The 13,420-nt window shown below is 44.5% G+C and overlaps 1 protein-coding gene across 1 annotated transcript; it reads left to right on the forward strand.

Annotated features, from left to right (window-relative positions):
• The first annotated feature begins 2,655 nt into the window (after positions 1–2,655).
• LOC127755682 (uncharacterized) lies at positions 2,656–4,112 on the forward strand. The gene is made up of 3 exons (XM_052281362.1): positions 2,656–2,772; positions 2,886–3,443; positions 3,522–4,112. The coding sequence occupies exons 1-3, from the start codon at positions 2,656–2,658 to the stop codon at positions 4,110–4,112; spliced, it is 1,266 nt and encodes a 421-aa protein (XP_052137322.1).
• Positions 4,113–13,420: the final 9,308 nt, after the last annotated feature.

Raw genomic sequence — 13,420 nt, forward strand, 5'->3', positions numbered from 1 at the left:
GGTAGGTCAAAAGCTCAAACCTATTATCTATTTATAACCGATCATTCATCATTCTTGCGTTTTTTCTATCATCTCCTTTACAATGGCATTTCTATTAAAATTCTGTACTTTTCCTTGGTCATACATATAATCGTATGTTTCAAAGTAGCATCGTTTCTCATACACTGTTGCATGGGCTTACGTCAGGGTTTTTGTTATGCAGGAAAAGCCAGATACGATGATATAAGCAATTAACCATAATATTTAATCCAGAAATAAACAGTGTAAACCAATACGATGTAAATGTAAACCATGATAATGCAAAATTATAGACGAATTACTCCCAATAATAGGGATACGCAAAATGGACAGACTATATATGTATAAACTGTAGAAACAAATATGCTAGTTTATTTGCTATAAAAGCAGAATCAATATATAGAAAGAAACAGAGGAGGAGAACAATATACAATGCTGCAACAGTAGAAGTGAAAGCAGAACCGTTACCGTTGCCATTCCTGCCAATAGAACCGTCGCCGTTCCTTTTCTTGCCACCAACCATATTATCGCCACCAGCCATGACGTAGAGGAAGTAGTCAATGTGGTTGTTAGGGTGAGGGGCCCCGATAGCGGGGATCCGTATGGACCCTCTTTTATGAGTTCGACTAGTGAGTAAGTCGCATCTGAGAGTATGCCCTGGGCCCTGCTTATTCCCCTAATAGGATGAACACAAGGAAATATACGGACCGGGTTTTGGCCACCCGAAGGAATACCCTACTCCCACTCCTATGAGATGGATTTCTCTCCTCCGCGTTAAAGGATCTTACAAGTTCATCGATCCACGGTATATAGTTCCTCTTTCCTTCCGTTGTGTGTACGCTAACAGCTTGGCTAAATGTGCTGAAGTATATCCTTTCACACTTCACCGAATTCTCCCCTCCCCCCTCCTTATTTAGGGACACAACAAGATCAAAGTTCAAGAGAGTTTTTTATTCACATGATCATTAGATTGCGCATGTGTCCTTAGAAGAGGCCGCCTTTAGTTTGTTCTACCTTCCTCTAGGTGTGCCCTATCTGGGTCCACCATGGACTTGGGAGGTGCAATTGCTTGCCACATAGCCATTCCTGCTCTACTGAGGCCTTGGGGGCACTTAGTATGGGGCCACGCTAAGTTGCGGTGCGCCGATAGCCTAGCATGCCTCCGCACCTAATCCGCACATGCACGTGACAAACAAGGATTACCATGCCTAGCTAAATATGGGGGAACCCTGTCATTGCCTAGCAAATGGTAGAAAAAGAGGTGCTGGTCCCCTCTGTTAAGTGGCAGTCAACCACACGCCCTCTGTTAAATTTCTCTGTCCCGTGTCAGAACCGACACATCATGGATGCGAAAAGGGAATCAACATCACTTGTCATCCTGTTTTCCACGCTTCCTGTTTGTTAACGACCAAATTTGGTAAGCCATGAACTAGATTTGGCATTGGGATCGAAGCGGATATGATAGGGAATTGTCTCCTGGGAACACAGTTCGCATCAGCTATGGGGGCATCGGCTGAAGACTGCATCGGCTAGCATAGATTGGACGAAAGACAGCCGATGTAGCCGATCTCGCTAAGGTGGTTATATGATCATCTCCGGGATTGATTAGCGTGCTGCACAGGTATTGCCACGATTGAGATAAGCTCACGAGTAGGCAATTGTATCTATTAATTAGGATATTTTGAATAATTTCTTTAGAGATATATCTCGGCAAGGGTCTGCCGTGAAGATTCGTTTGTATCTTAGAGTTTGTTAGAGATAAGAGTCGTGTCCGGCAAGGACCTGTCATGTATCTCGGGTATAAATATGACCCGATCTCATGTAAACATTTAACAACAGTTCAATAACACTTTTGACGCATCGCCACCTTTTTCTACTTTTCTTGTTTCGACGAGTTCTTGCTTTCGGGTTGAGCTGCATCGATTTCGATCTTCAACAAGAGGTAAAGCTTATCATGGCGGCTTGTGTTCTCGGGATTAGTACTTACATCTTTATGACACTCTAATCTTGGTTATGTAAATCGTCGAGTTAACATATATGCTTCATAATCTTTATTAGTATCATAATCTAACCCTACACTGGCCAATATCTATTATTGGAAGGCAGCCGATAGAGTTAGATATTGTTGGTAATCTAGATTATATAGCATATCTACCATCTCTTAGAGATTTTCATCAATATGTTTGGATCTTGTATTTATTCTTATGCTTAATGCTGCATCGGTTGAGTTCGATCTATTAAGTAACATTCATAACTGCAATATCTAGTTTGTCTTACATGGGTCATAGGAGATGGCTCCCCCTACGGCACGCCTTTAAAAGAAAGAAGAAAATTTTCAATGGTAAGAAAGAACTTGGGTCTGCCCCTGAGAATTTGTCCGGAGATCAAGTATACAACATGGTGAAAGACATTACTAATGAGTTTGGGCAGAAAAGAAAACGTAGCAAGGAGGACAAGAAAAGGATGTGGAAGAAAAAATCCATATTGCGGCTACCTTACTAGAAAGATCTGGAGGTCCGTCATTGCATTGATCTGATGCACGTAGAGAAGAATGCGTGCGATAGCTTGCTGGGGCTGTTGCTGAATATGCCTGGCAAGACAAAGGACGGGTTGAATGCACGTCTTGATCTATAGGAGATGAACATTCGCAGTGAACTTCAACCTGTTACGGATGAGAAGACAGGAAGAGTGTACCTCCCACCAGCTTGCCACACATTGTCGAAGGATGAGAAGATCGCAATGCTTTCATGCCTGGTAGATATTAAAGTTCCTTCGGGCTATTGCGCGAGAATAAGTAAGTATGTTAAATTGGAGGATCTAAAACTGGTTGCAATGGAGTCTCACGATTGCCACTGCTAATCACACAGATCTTGCCAGTTGCTATCAGAGGCATTCTACCACCACAAGTCCGTCGCACTATCCAACAGCTTTGTGCCTTCTTCAATGCAATCGGTCAGAAGATTATAGATCCAGAAGACCTAGATGGGTTGCAGGCCGATATTGTCAATACCCTGTGTCACTTGGAGATGTATTTTCCACTGGCTTTCTTCGATATCATGGTTCATCTCACTGTTCACCTAGTGAAGCAAACAAAAATATGTGGGCCAACTCTTATTAGAGAAATGTGGCCATTCGAGAGGTACATGGGAATTCTGAAGTCCTACGTTCGGAACAGAGCAAAACCAGAGGGGAGCAACATTGAAGGTTACACGATCGAGGAGGCCATTGAGTTCTGTATCGATTACATGGCCGAGACTGATCCTATCGGAGTTCCTGCGTCTCGCCACGAAGGAAGGTTCGCAGGTGTTGGCACAACTGTCAGAAAAAGAATTGTTCCCGATCAAGCTTACTATGCGCAGGCTCATTTCGCAGTGCTGCAACATATGGCTGAAGTAACCCCATACTTTAAGGAGCATTTAGCGAAGGTCTGATGGGACAATATTGGTCGATCAGATATTTGGATCAACAGAGAACATGGTGCTTGCTTCAACGAATGGTTCAAGGATCGTGTAGCACGGTCGACCGATGGCCTAAGTGAAATATTACAAAGGTTGGCAAGGGGTCCATCTTGGGATGTTGACACATGGCAAGGGTACGATATCAATGGATACACATTTTACACCGTCACACAAGATGAGAAAACCACAGTGCAAAACAGTGGAGTCCGTATAGATGCATATCAGCATCAGGTTGGATCAAGCACATACTACGGCCGCATAGAGCAGATATGGAAGCTGAACTACCTAAACTTCAAAGTCCCTTTGTTTCGTTGCAGTTGGGTGAATATCCGCACTGGTGTCAAAGTCGACAAGGAAGGATTCACATTAGTGGACCAGGCCAAGGTTGGATACGCAGACGAACCATTCGTACTAGCGAAGCAGGTCGAACATATTTTCTACATAAAAGACCCCGCAAACAAGAAGATGCACGTCGTTAGGGATGGCAAGCGAAGAATTGTGGGGGTGGACAACGTCGTCGATAAAGAAGAATACAACAAGAATCTTCATGTGAGACCTCAGATCGACCTTGACGATGATCCCGAAGACGAAGTGGCGTACGTTCGTTCAGACCATTCGGAAGGCATATCACTGTAAATGATGTATTTAATTTGTATTGAAGCCTTAATGAATGAATTGCATATGTTTCATGCCATTCCAGTTAATTACGATTTAAAACTCTTTGAAGAAATGGATTTGTTAATTATGTGGTTTTAAAAAGTTATACTTGTTATTTTAAACTATATGTGAGAAAGGCAATTGTCAATTATATGATTTTAAAAAATTAATAGGAATTTTAAACTATATGTGAGAAAGGCAATTGCTAATTATATGATTTTTAAAAAATAATAGGAATTTTAAACTATATGTGGGAAAGGCAATTGTTAATTATATGAATTTTAAAAATTAATAGGAATTGTAAACTATGTAAATAAGACATTTGTTAATTATATGAGATAAATCAAATGTAATAGCAATTTTAATTCGGGTAGAAGTTAATTATAAATGATTTTTATAACTTAAAAATATTTTAATAAGTCATCTGTGACGGGCTTTAGTACTATGCCCGATAGAGATTATTCCATCTCTATCGGGCTTAGTGCTAATGCCCGTCATGGATAGGTATCATCCTTATCGGGCAAAGTACTAACGCCCGTCACGGATGAGTGTCATCCGCATCGGGCTTAGTAGTCTGCCCGATAGAGATGAGGATTGACTAGGGTTTACTTAGTCAATCCTCATCCACGAGTCCTTACTCTCTCTTACTCTCTCACTCTCTAGATCCACCGCCGCTAGCGCCTCCTCCTCCTCCTCCACCGCCGACACCGCCTCTTTCTCCTCCAAGCCATCGCCTCCCGACCGCCACCGCCTCCCTCCACGCCCCCCGGTTCATGATCCACCGCCGCCTCCCTCCACGCCCCCCGGTTCAAGATCCACCACCGCCGCCTTCTCCTCTAAGCCCTCGCCTCCCGACCGCCGCCATCTCCCTCCACGCCTACTGGTTCAAGATCCACCGCCGCCTCCTCCTCCGCGACGCCGCCGCTGCCTCCTGCTTCAAGATCCACCACCGCCTCCTCCATCGTCGTACAGCCTCCCCGACCGCTAGCGCCTCCTCCATGCGCAAGACCGCCACCGCCGGCTTCCTCTCCAAGTCCGCCGCCGCCGGCTTCCTCTCCGCCAAGTCCGCACGCTGCCGCCTACAAGATCCGGAGGCCACATCGACCCCGAGCCCGGCCACGTCAACCCCGAGGCCGCCGCCGCATCAACAGCCCCGCTCCCTGCCGCGTCGACCCTGAGCCCGGCCATGTCAACCCCGAGGCCGTCGCCGCATCAACGACCCTGCTGAAGCATCTAGGCCCCCGGTGTTAATTTTGGTAATTAATGAGAAGCACTAATTGTGGCTAACCGTTGTCTTTGAGCTATACATTTTAAGTTAGGTCCACATCATATGTGCGCATGGATGATTATCGATGGATTAAAATTGACGGCGCAAAGCAAAGGGAAAGAAGACGGTAAAACTAGCGCTTTAATTTAGAATTGATCGAGGTGTAGGGTGATCAAATTTGCTAGTTTAATTTTAGTTTCGCCGTACTGTTAAGAGGGGTAATGACCTAGCAAAGAGATGATTTTAATTGCCACATTAGGTCATTGCATTTTCATTTGTGCTCTCTTACACATTCACTTGCAAATTCACTGGGTTCGGCCTGACCAGGGGCGGTCAGACCGGCCACATAGTGGCGGTCTGACCGGCGTGCCCTGGCCGGTCAGACCGGCTACATAGTGGCGGTCTGACCAGCGGCACTTTCCCGGTCAAACTGGCCCCCTGGAGGCCGAGATGGTGCTGCTCGAGATGGCCGGTACAGAGCCGACGGAGCTGTATTCGGTCAGACCGAGCTGAGGGCGGTCTGACCGAGCCGAGGCCGGTCTGACCGGCCACCCCATTTCGGTCTGACCGGCCAGGCCGATGGGGCCCTCTGACAGGGCTACAACGGCTAGTTTTCTAGCCGTTGCAGAGTAGCACGGTCTGACCGGCCACAAACCTCCGGTCAGACCGGCAGAGCACAGAGTTGGGGGATTTCGCCCCCAACGGCTAGTTTTGGTGGGTGGGAGTATAAATACTCCCCCACCAGCAGCAAGGGGGCTCTCTTGGCACCCAATTCAATGGCATACACTCCTTGCACCTCTCTCACACTCACTTGAGCTTTGTGTTCATCCATCTAGTGTGTTAGAGGGTTGTTTAGCCAAGAGTCAAGTGCATTTGCTTCCATTGTAGAGCTAGTGTGGCACTTGATCATCTCCACACCGGGTCATTGCTTGTTACTCTTGGAGGTTGCCGCCTCCTAGATGGCTTATGGAGGAGTTGCCCGGTGACCTCTCCGAGAAGATTGTGGAGGAGGCCCAGCGCCGGTTTGTGAGTGGTTTGGAGTTCACCACCTTCGGAGTGAAGGAAGAACTACCCCGAGTGATCGAGGCTTGGGTAGTCCTCTCCGTGGGCCGGCTCCCGCCTTGCCCACCCCTTGACGAAGGGGGCGTGCAGTGGCTTCGTGGTTGAGCAGTGGAGTTGGGCTCGCCTCAACGGGGAGTAGGAAACTGGCGAGTTTCTGAACCTCGGTGAAAAATCTCTTGTCTCATTGTCTCATTTGATTGTCGCATTTACATTTGTGCAATTTACATTTCTAGAGACACACTTGAGATCATATCACCCTAGGATTGCAAAACATCGACATAGGAGCGTGATTTACTTTCCTAGAGATATAATTGAGCCACTATCACCCTAGGTTTGAAAAACATAACTTAGTTGCTTAGTTAGTGTTCACCCTCACCAAGCCTAGCAACTTAGGTTAGATTTGATTAGGTGTTATTTAGTTTTAAATCGCTTATTCACCCCCCCTCTAGTCGACATCTCGATCCTACAACTGGTATCAGAGCTTGGTCTCTCTTGATTGGGCTTCACCGCCTAGAGAGAAGATATCGAACGAGGTGAACCATGTAGGGAAGGCTCCCATGTTTAATGGCACAAACTACTCCACTTGGAAAATTAAAATGTCTACTCACCTCAAAGCTATGAGCTTCCATATTTGGAGTCTTGTGGATGTAGGCTTTACCATCACCGGCACACCCTTGACGGAGATTGATCACCGCAACCTCCAACTCAATGCCCAAGCCATGAATGCCTTGTTCAACTCTTTGAGCCAAGAGGAGTTCGATAGAGTGAGCAACCTTGAGACCGCATATGAGATTTGGAACAAGTTGGCGGAGATCCATGAGGGTACAAGTGAGTACAAGGATGCCAAGCTTCATTTCCTCAAGATCCAATATGAGACATTCTCCATGTTGCCTCATGAGAGTGTGAATGACATGTATGAGAGGCTCAATGTCATTGTGAATGATCTCAAGGGGCTTGGGGCAAACTACACCGATCTTGAGGTTGCCCAAAAGATGCTTAGAGCCCTACCGGAGAAGTATGAGACCCTTGTCACCATGCTCATCAACTCCGATATGTCAAGAATGACACCCGCAAGCCTCTTGGGGAAGATCAACACCAATGACATGTACAAGTTGAAGAAGAAGGAGATGGAGGAAGCCTCACCCTCCAAGAAGTGCATTGCTCTCCAAGCCGAAGTTGAAGACAAGAGTAAGAGCAAGGTGAATGAAGTCAATGAGGACTTGGAGGAAGAGATGGTCCTTCTTGCTAGAAGGTTCAATGATCTCTTGGGAAGGAGAAAGGAGAGAGGAAGGGGCTCCAACTCCAAAGGAGAAGAAATAGAAGACCCAACAAGACTCTCTCCAACTTGAGGTGTTTTGAGTGTGGTGAGAAGGGACACTTTGCTTCCAAGTGCCCTTCCAAGGATGATGATGGAGACAAGTCATCCAAGAAGAAGAGTGGAGGCTACAAGCTCATGAAGAAGCTTAAGAAGGAAGAGAAGAAGATTGAGGCTTTCATCGGGGAATGGGACTCAAATGAGGAGAGCTCCGCCTCATCCGGGTCCGAGGAAGAAGGTGGTGATGATGCAAGCTCCAAGAAGAAGAAGATGGCCGTTGTTGCCATCAAGGAGGCTCCATCACTCTTCGCTCCACTTTGTCTCATGGCAAAGGGTTCCTCTAAGGTAACATCTCTTAGTGATAGTGAGAGTGATGATGATTGTGATGATGTTTCCTATGATGAGCTTGTAAGTATGTTTGAGGAGCTCCATGCTTATAGTGAGAAGGAGATTGTCAAGTTCAAGGCCCTAAAGAAGGATCATGCTTCTTTGGAGGTCTTATATGAGGAGCTAAAGACCTCTCATGAGAGACTCACCATTTCTCATGAGAAGCTTAAGGAAGCTCATGACAACCTCCTTTCCACTACTCAACATGGAGCTCACATTGATGTTGGCATATCTTGTGATTTGCTTGATGATAGTGCTACTTGCCATATTGCTCATGTTGCATCATCTAGCATTTCTACCTCTTGTGATGATCTTATGGATATGCCTAGCCCTTGCTCTAGTTCTAGCTCTTGTGTTTCTATTTGTGATGCCTCACTTGTTGTTGAGAACAATGAGCTTAAGGAGCAAGTGGCTAAGCTCAACAAGAGTTTGGAGAGATGCTTCAAGGGTAAGAACACTCTTGACAAGATTTTGAGTGAGCAACGGTGCATCCTTAACAAGGAGGGACTTGGATTCATTCCAAAGAAGGGTAAGAAACCTTCTCACCATGCCACTCGTTTTGTCAAGAGAAATGGTAAGTATTGCTCCAAGTGTCGCGAGGTTGGGCATTTGGTGAGTGATTGCCCCGGAGGTAAGCCTCTTAAGACATGCATGTTTGATTCTCATTATATGCTTAGGAAGGCTCATGATGGTAGCATTGTTGCTAGATATGTGGGTTCCCCTATACTCGGTGGTAAAAAGAATGCCATTTGGGTGCCCAAAGCTTTGGTCTCTAACCTCCAAGGACCTAAACAAGTTTGGGTACCTAAAAGAGCTTGATCTTCTTTTGTAGGTGAACTACCGCACCGGTGGGAGCCATTGGGTGCTTGATAGTGGTTGTACTCAACACATGACCGGTGATAGGGCTATGTTCACCACATTTGAAGTAGGAGGGAATGAACAAGAGAAAGTGACATTTGGAGACAATAGCAAAGGAAAGGTAATTGGGTTAGGTAAAATTGCTATCTCCAATGATTTGTCAATTGAAAATGTCTCTCTTGTTAAATCTCTAAATTTCAATTTGCTTTCGGTTGCTTAAATTTGTGATCTTGGCTTGTCATGTGCCTTCTTCCCACAAGAAGTTATTGTTTCTAGCCTTCTTGATAAGTCTTGTGTGTTCAAAGGTTTTAGATATGGAAATCTTTATTTGGTTGATTTCAATTCTAGTAAAGCAAATTTGAAAACTTGTTTAGTTGCAAAAACTTCATTGGGTTGGCTTTGGCATAGGAGGCTAGCTCATGTTGGCATGAATCAATTGAGCAAACTTTCAAAACGTGATCTAGGTGTGGGCTTGAAAGATGTGAAGTTTGAGAAAGATAAGCTTTGTAGTGCTTGTCAAGCCGGCAAGCAAGTTGCATGTTCTCATCCTACTAAGAGTATCATGTCCACATCTAGACCATTGGAGCTCTTGCATATGGATTTTTTTGGCCCAACAACCTATAAGAGCATTGGTGGTAATAGTCATTGTCTTGTGATTGTTGATGATTATTCTCGCTATACTTGGATGTTCTTTTTGCATGATAAGTCTATTGTTGCCGAGCTTTTCAAAAAGTTTGCAAAAAGGGCCCAAAATGAATTTAGTTGCACTCTTGTGAAAATTAGAAGTGACAATGGTTCCGAATTTAAGAATACCAATATCGAGGACTATTGTGATGATCTTGGTATCAAACACGAACTTTCCGCTACCTACTCACCTCAACAAAATGGTGTAGTGGAAAGGAAAAATCGTACATTGATTGAGATGGCAAGGACTATGCTAGATGAATATGGTGTTTCCGATTCCTTTTGGGCGGAAGCCATAAACACCGCTTGCTATGCAACCAATAGGCTTTATTTGCATCGTCTCTTGAAAAAGACTTCCTATGAGCTAATTGTTGGGAGGAAGCCAAATGTCGCCTATTTTCGAGTTTTTGGTTGCAAGTGTTATATTTACCGAAAGGGTGTGAGACTAACCAAATTTGAAAGTTGGTGTGATGAAGGGTTTCTTCTAGGTTATGCCTCAAATAGCAAGGCATACCGGGTCTACAACAAGAACAAAGGTATTGTGGAAGAAACCGCCGATGTTCAATTTGATGAGACTAATGGCTCCCAAGAGGGGCACGAGAATTTGGATGATGTAGGTGATGAAGGCTTGATGAGAGCTATGAAGAACATGTCAATTGGAGATGTCAAGCCTATTGAAGTGGAAGACAAGCCATCCACCTCCACTCAAGATGAGCCATCTACTTCCGCCTCGCCAAGTCAAGCTCAAGTTGAAGTGGAGGAGGAGAAGGCACAAGATCCACCTATGCCTCCAAGAATACACACTGCTCTTTCCAAGGATCATCCAATTGACCAAGTGTTGGGTGACATTAGTAAGGGTGTTCAAACTCGATCTCGTGTCGCTTCGATTTGTGAACATTACTCGTTTGTTTCTTGTCTTGAGCCAAAACATGTAGATGAAGCTCTTTGTGATCCGGATTGGATGAATGCTATGCATGAAGAGCTCAACAACTTTGCAAGAAACAAGGTGTGGACTTTGGTGGAAAGACCTAGAGACCACAATGTCATAGGAACAAAGTGGATCTTTAGGAACAAACAAGATGAGAACGGATTGGTGGTGAGAAACAAGGCAAGGTTGGTGGCGCAAGGTTTCACACAAGTTGAAGGTTTGGACTTTGGTGAAACTTTTGCCCCCGTGGCAAGACTTGAGGCTATTCGCATCCTTCTTGCATTTGCATCATGCTTTGATATAAAACTATTTTAAATGGATGTGAAAAGTGCTTTTCTAAATGGTGAAATTGCCGAACTTGTCTTTGTTGAACAACCTCCCGGTTTTGAAGATCCTAAAAATCCTAACCATGTTTACAAACTCTCAAAAGCTCTTTATGGTTTAAAACAAGCTCCTAGGGCTTGGTATGAAAGATTGAGAGATTTTCTTTTGTCAAAGGATTTCAAAATTGGAAAAGTTGACACCACTCTTTTCACAAAAATCATTGGTGATGATTTCTTTGTGTGTCAAATTTATGTTGCTGACATCATATTCGGTTCTAGTAATGAGGTATTTTGCAAGGAATTTGGTGATATGATGTCTAGGGAATTTGAGATGTCCATGATTGGAGAGTTGAGCTTCTTCCTTGGACTGCAAATCAAGCAACTCAAGGATGGGACGTTCGTGAGCCAAACCAAGTACATCAAGGATCTACTCAAGAGGTTTGGCTTGGAGGATGCGAAGCCCATCAAGACACCTATGGCAACCAACGGGCATCTCGACCTTGATGAGGGAGGTAAACCTATAGATTTAAAGCTTTATCGTTCCATGATTGGTAGTTTGCTCTACCTTACCGCATCTAGGCCGGATATCATGTTTAGTGTTTGCATGTGTGCATGGTTTCAAGCCACTCCTAAGGAGTGTCACTTAGTGGCCGTGAAAAGGATTCTAAGATATTTAAAGCATTCCTCTACTATTGGCTTGTGGTACCCAAAAGGTGCTAAATTTAAGCTTGTTGGCTATTCTAATTCGGATTATGCCGGTTGCAAAGTGGATAGAAAGAGCACATCCGGTAGTTGCCAAATGCTTGGTAGATCCCTTGTGTCATGGTCATCCAAGAAACAAAACTCCGTAGCCCTCTCTACCGCCGAGGCGGAATATGTTTCGGCGGGTAGTTGTTGTGTCCAATTGCTTTGGATGAAACAAACCTTGTTGGACTATGGCATATCCTTCACCAAAACCCCACTCCTATGTGACAATGATAGTGCCATAAAAATAGCCAATAACCCGGTCCAACATCCTAGAACCAAGCATATTGACATTCGCCATCACTTCCTAAGAGACCATGTTGCCAAGTGTGACATAGTCATTGGCCACATAAGAACCGAGGACCAATTAGCCGACATCTTTACCAAGCCTCTTGATGAAACCCGCTTTTGCAAGTTGAGGAATGAGTTAAATGTCATAGATTTCTCTAATGTGGTTTGAGATGGTGCACTATGGTTGCTTCTTTTGCATTTTGTATATTTGCTCCTATTTGCTCTTATGCTTTGGACTTATTGCCATGTGGTTCTTCATTGCGAAAATGGAGCATGTCACATTGAGCGAGAGTTTTGGACTCTTGCATGTGCTCTACTTTCTTTTATATGTGAGCAAATCAACTAAAAGTGCTAGTAGTGTTTTCAAAATGCCCAAGTCAACATAAGTCAAAACTTTTGCAAAATCAATGAAATTTGAAAACTACCTCTTGGAAAATGTTTCAAAAGGGTCCCTATATGTTTTCCAAGCCTCACATTGCTAGAAAAATGATTTTTGAATGAAAAATGCTATTTTGGCTCTCTTTTGAAGAATCTAGATTCTTGTTTTTGACCAAAATGAGATTAAACCCCAAAATAAATTTGAGAAGGAATCTGAGAAAAGATTCAAAACAAATTTGGTAGTGAGGAGGATTTGAAATGTTTTTGGTATTCAAATCATATTCAAAAACCAAATATTTCAAAAGTTGTTTGAAAATCAAATTCGCCCAAAAACCCCTATAGACCATAAAAGGCCACCTCCTAGCACTCAAGTGAGTTTTGTTGCAAATCTTCATAAATTTCAAATATTATGAATGGTTGGCAATATTTCAACTCACACATTTCAAAATTGCTCCAAAAATCAAAATCTTATTGATTTTTATTGAGTGGGGGCAACCAAGTGTGCGAGGGCTGTGCACAGTCGGCTGGGGGGCCAGGCGGTCTGACCGGCGCTATATGCGTGGTCTGACCGGCCTGGTGGCAGTGGTCTGACCGGCCACTAGGGCACGGTCTGACCGGCGGCAACCCGGCGGTCTGATCGGCCGCGTAAAGCCGGTCTGACCGGCCGGGGATGGTGGGCCCAGGACTTTGTCCTTTCTTCCTCCTCCTCCTTCTACCCGACCCCTCCTCATTACATCTCATCTCTTCTCTTCTCCAACTCGAAAAAACTCCTCCTCTCTCCTCTTCCAAACCCTAGCCACCTTCCTCCACCAAATCCATCCGGTTCAACCGTCAAAATCACTCCGGTTACACCGTAAGTGAATCTCCTCCTCTTCCTCTCTCTATTCCATGGATTGATTTGAGTTCTTATTGAGTTTGTGATCCATGGCATGGAACCCTAGGTGAAGGAAGAGGTGTTTTTCGATTTGCACCAATAGAGGGTGGTTTCTTGGTGTGATTCAACTCCTTCAACCGGTAAATCACTCTCCCTCTTGTGCTTTTCTCTCCAAT

This window comes from Oryza glaberrima, chromosome 11 (assembly GCF_000147395.1).
Source record: "Oryza glaberrima chromosome 11, OglaRS2, whole genome shotgun sequence".
In the NCBI taxonomy this organism is placed as follows: domain Eukaryota; kingdom Viridiplantae; phylum Streptophyta; class Magnoliopsida; order Poales; family Poaceae; genus Oryza; species Oryza glaberrima.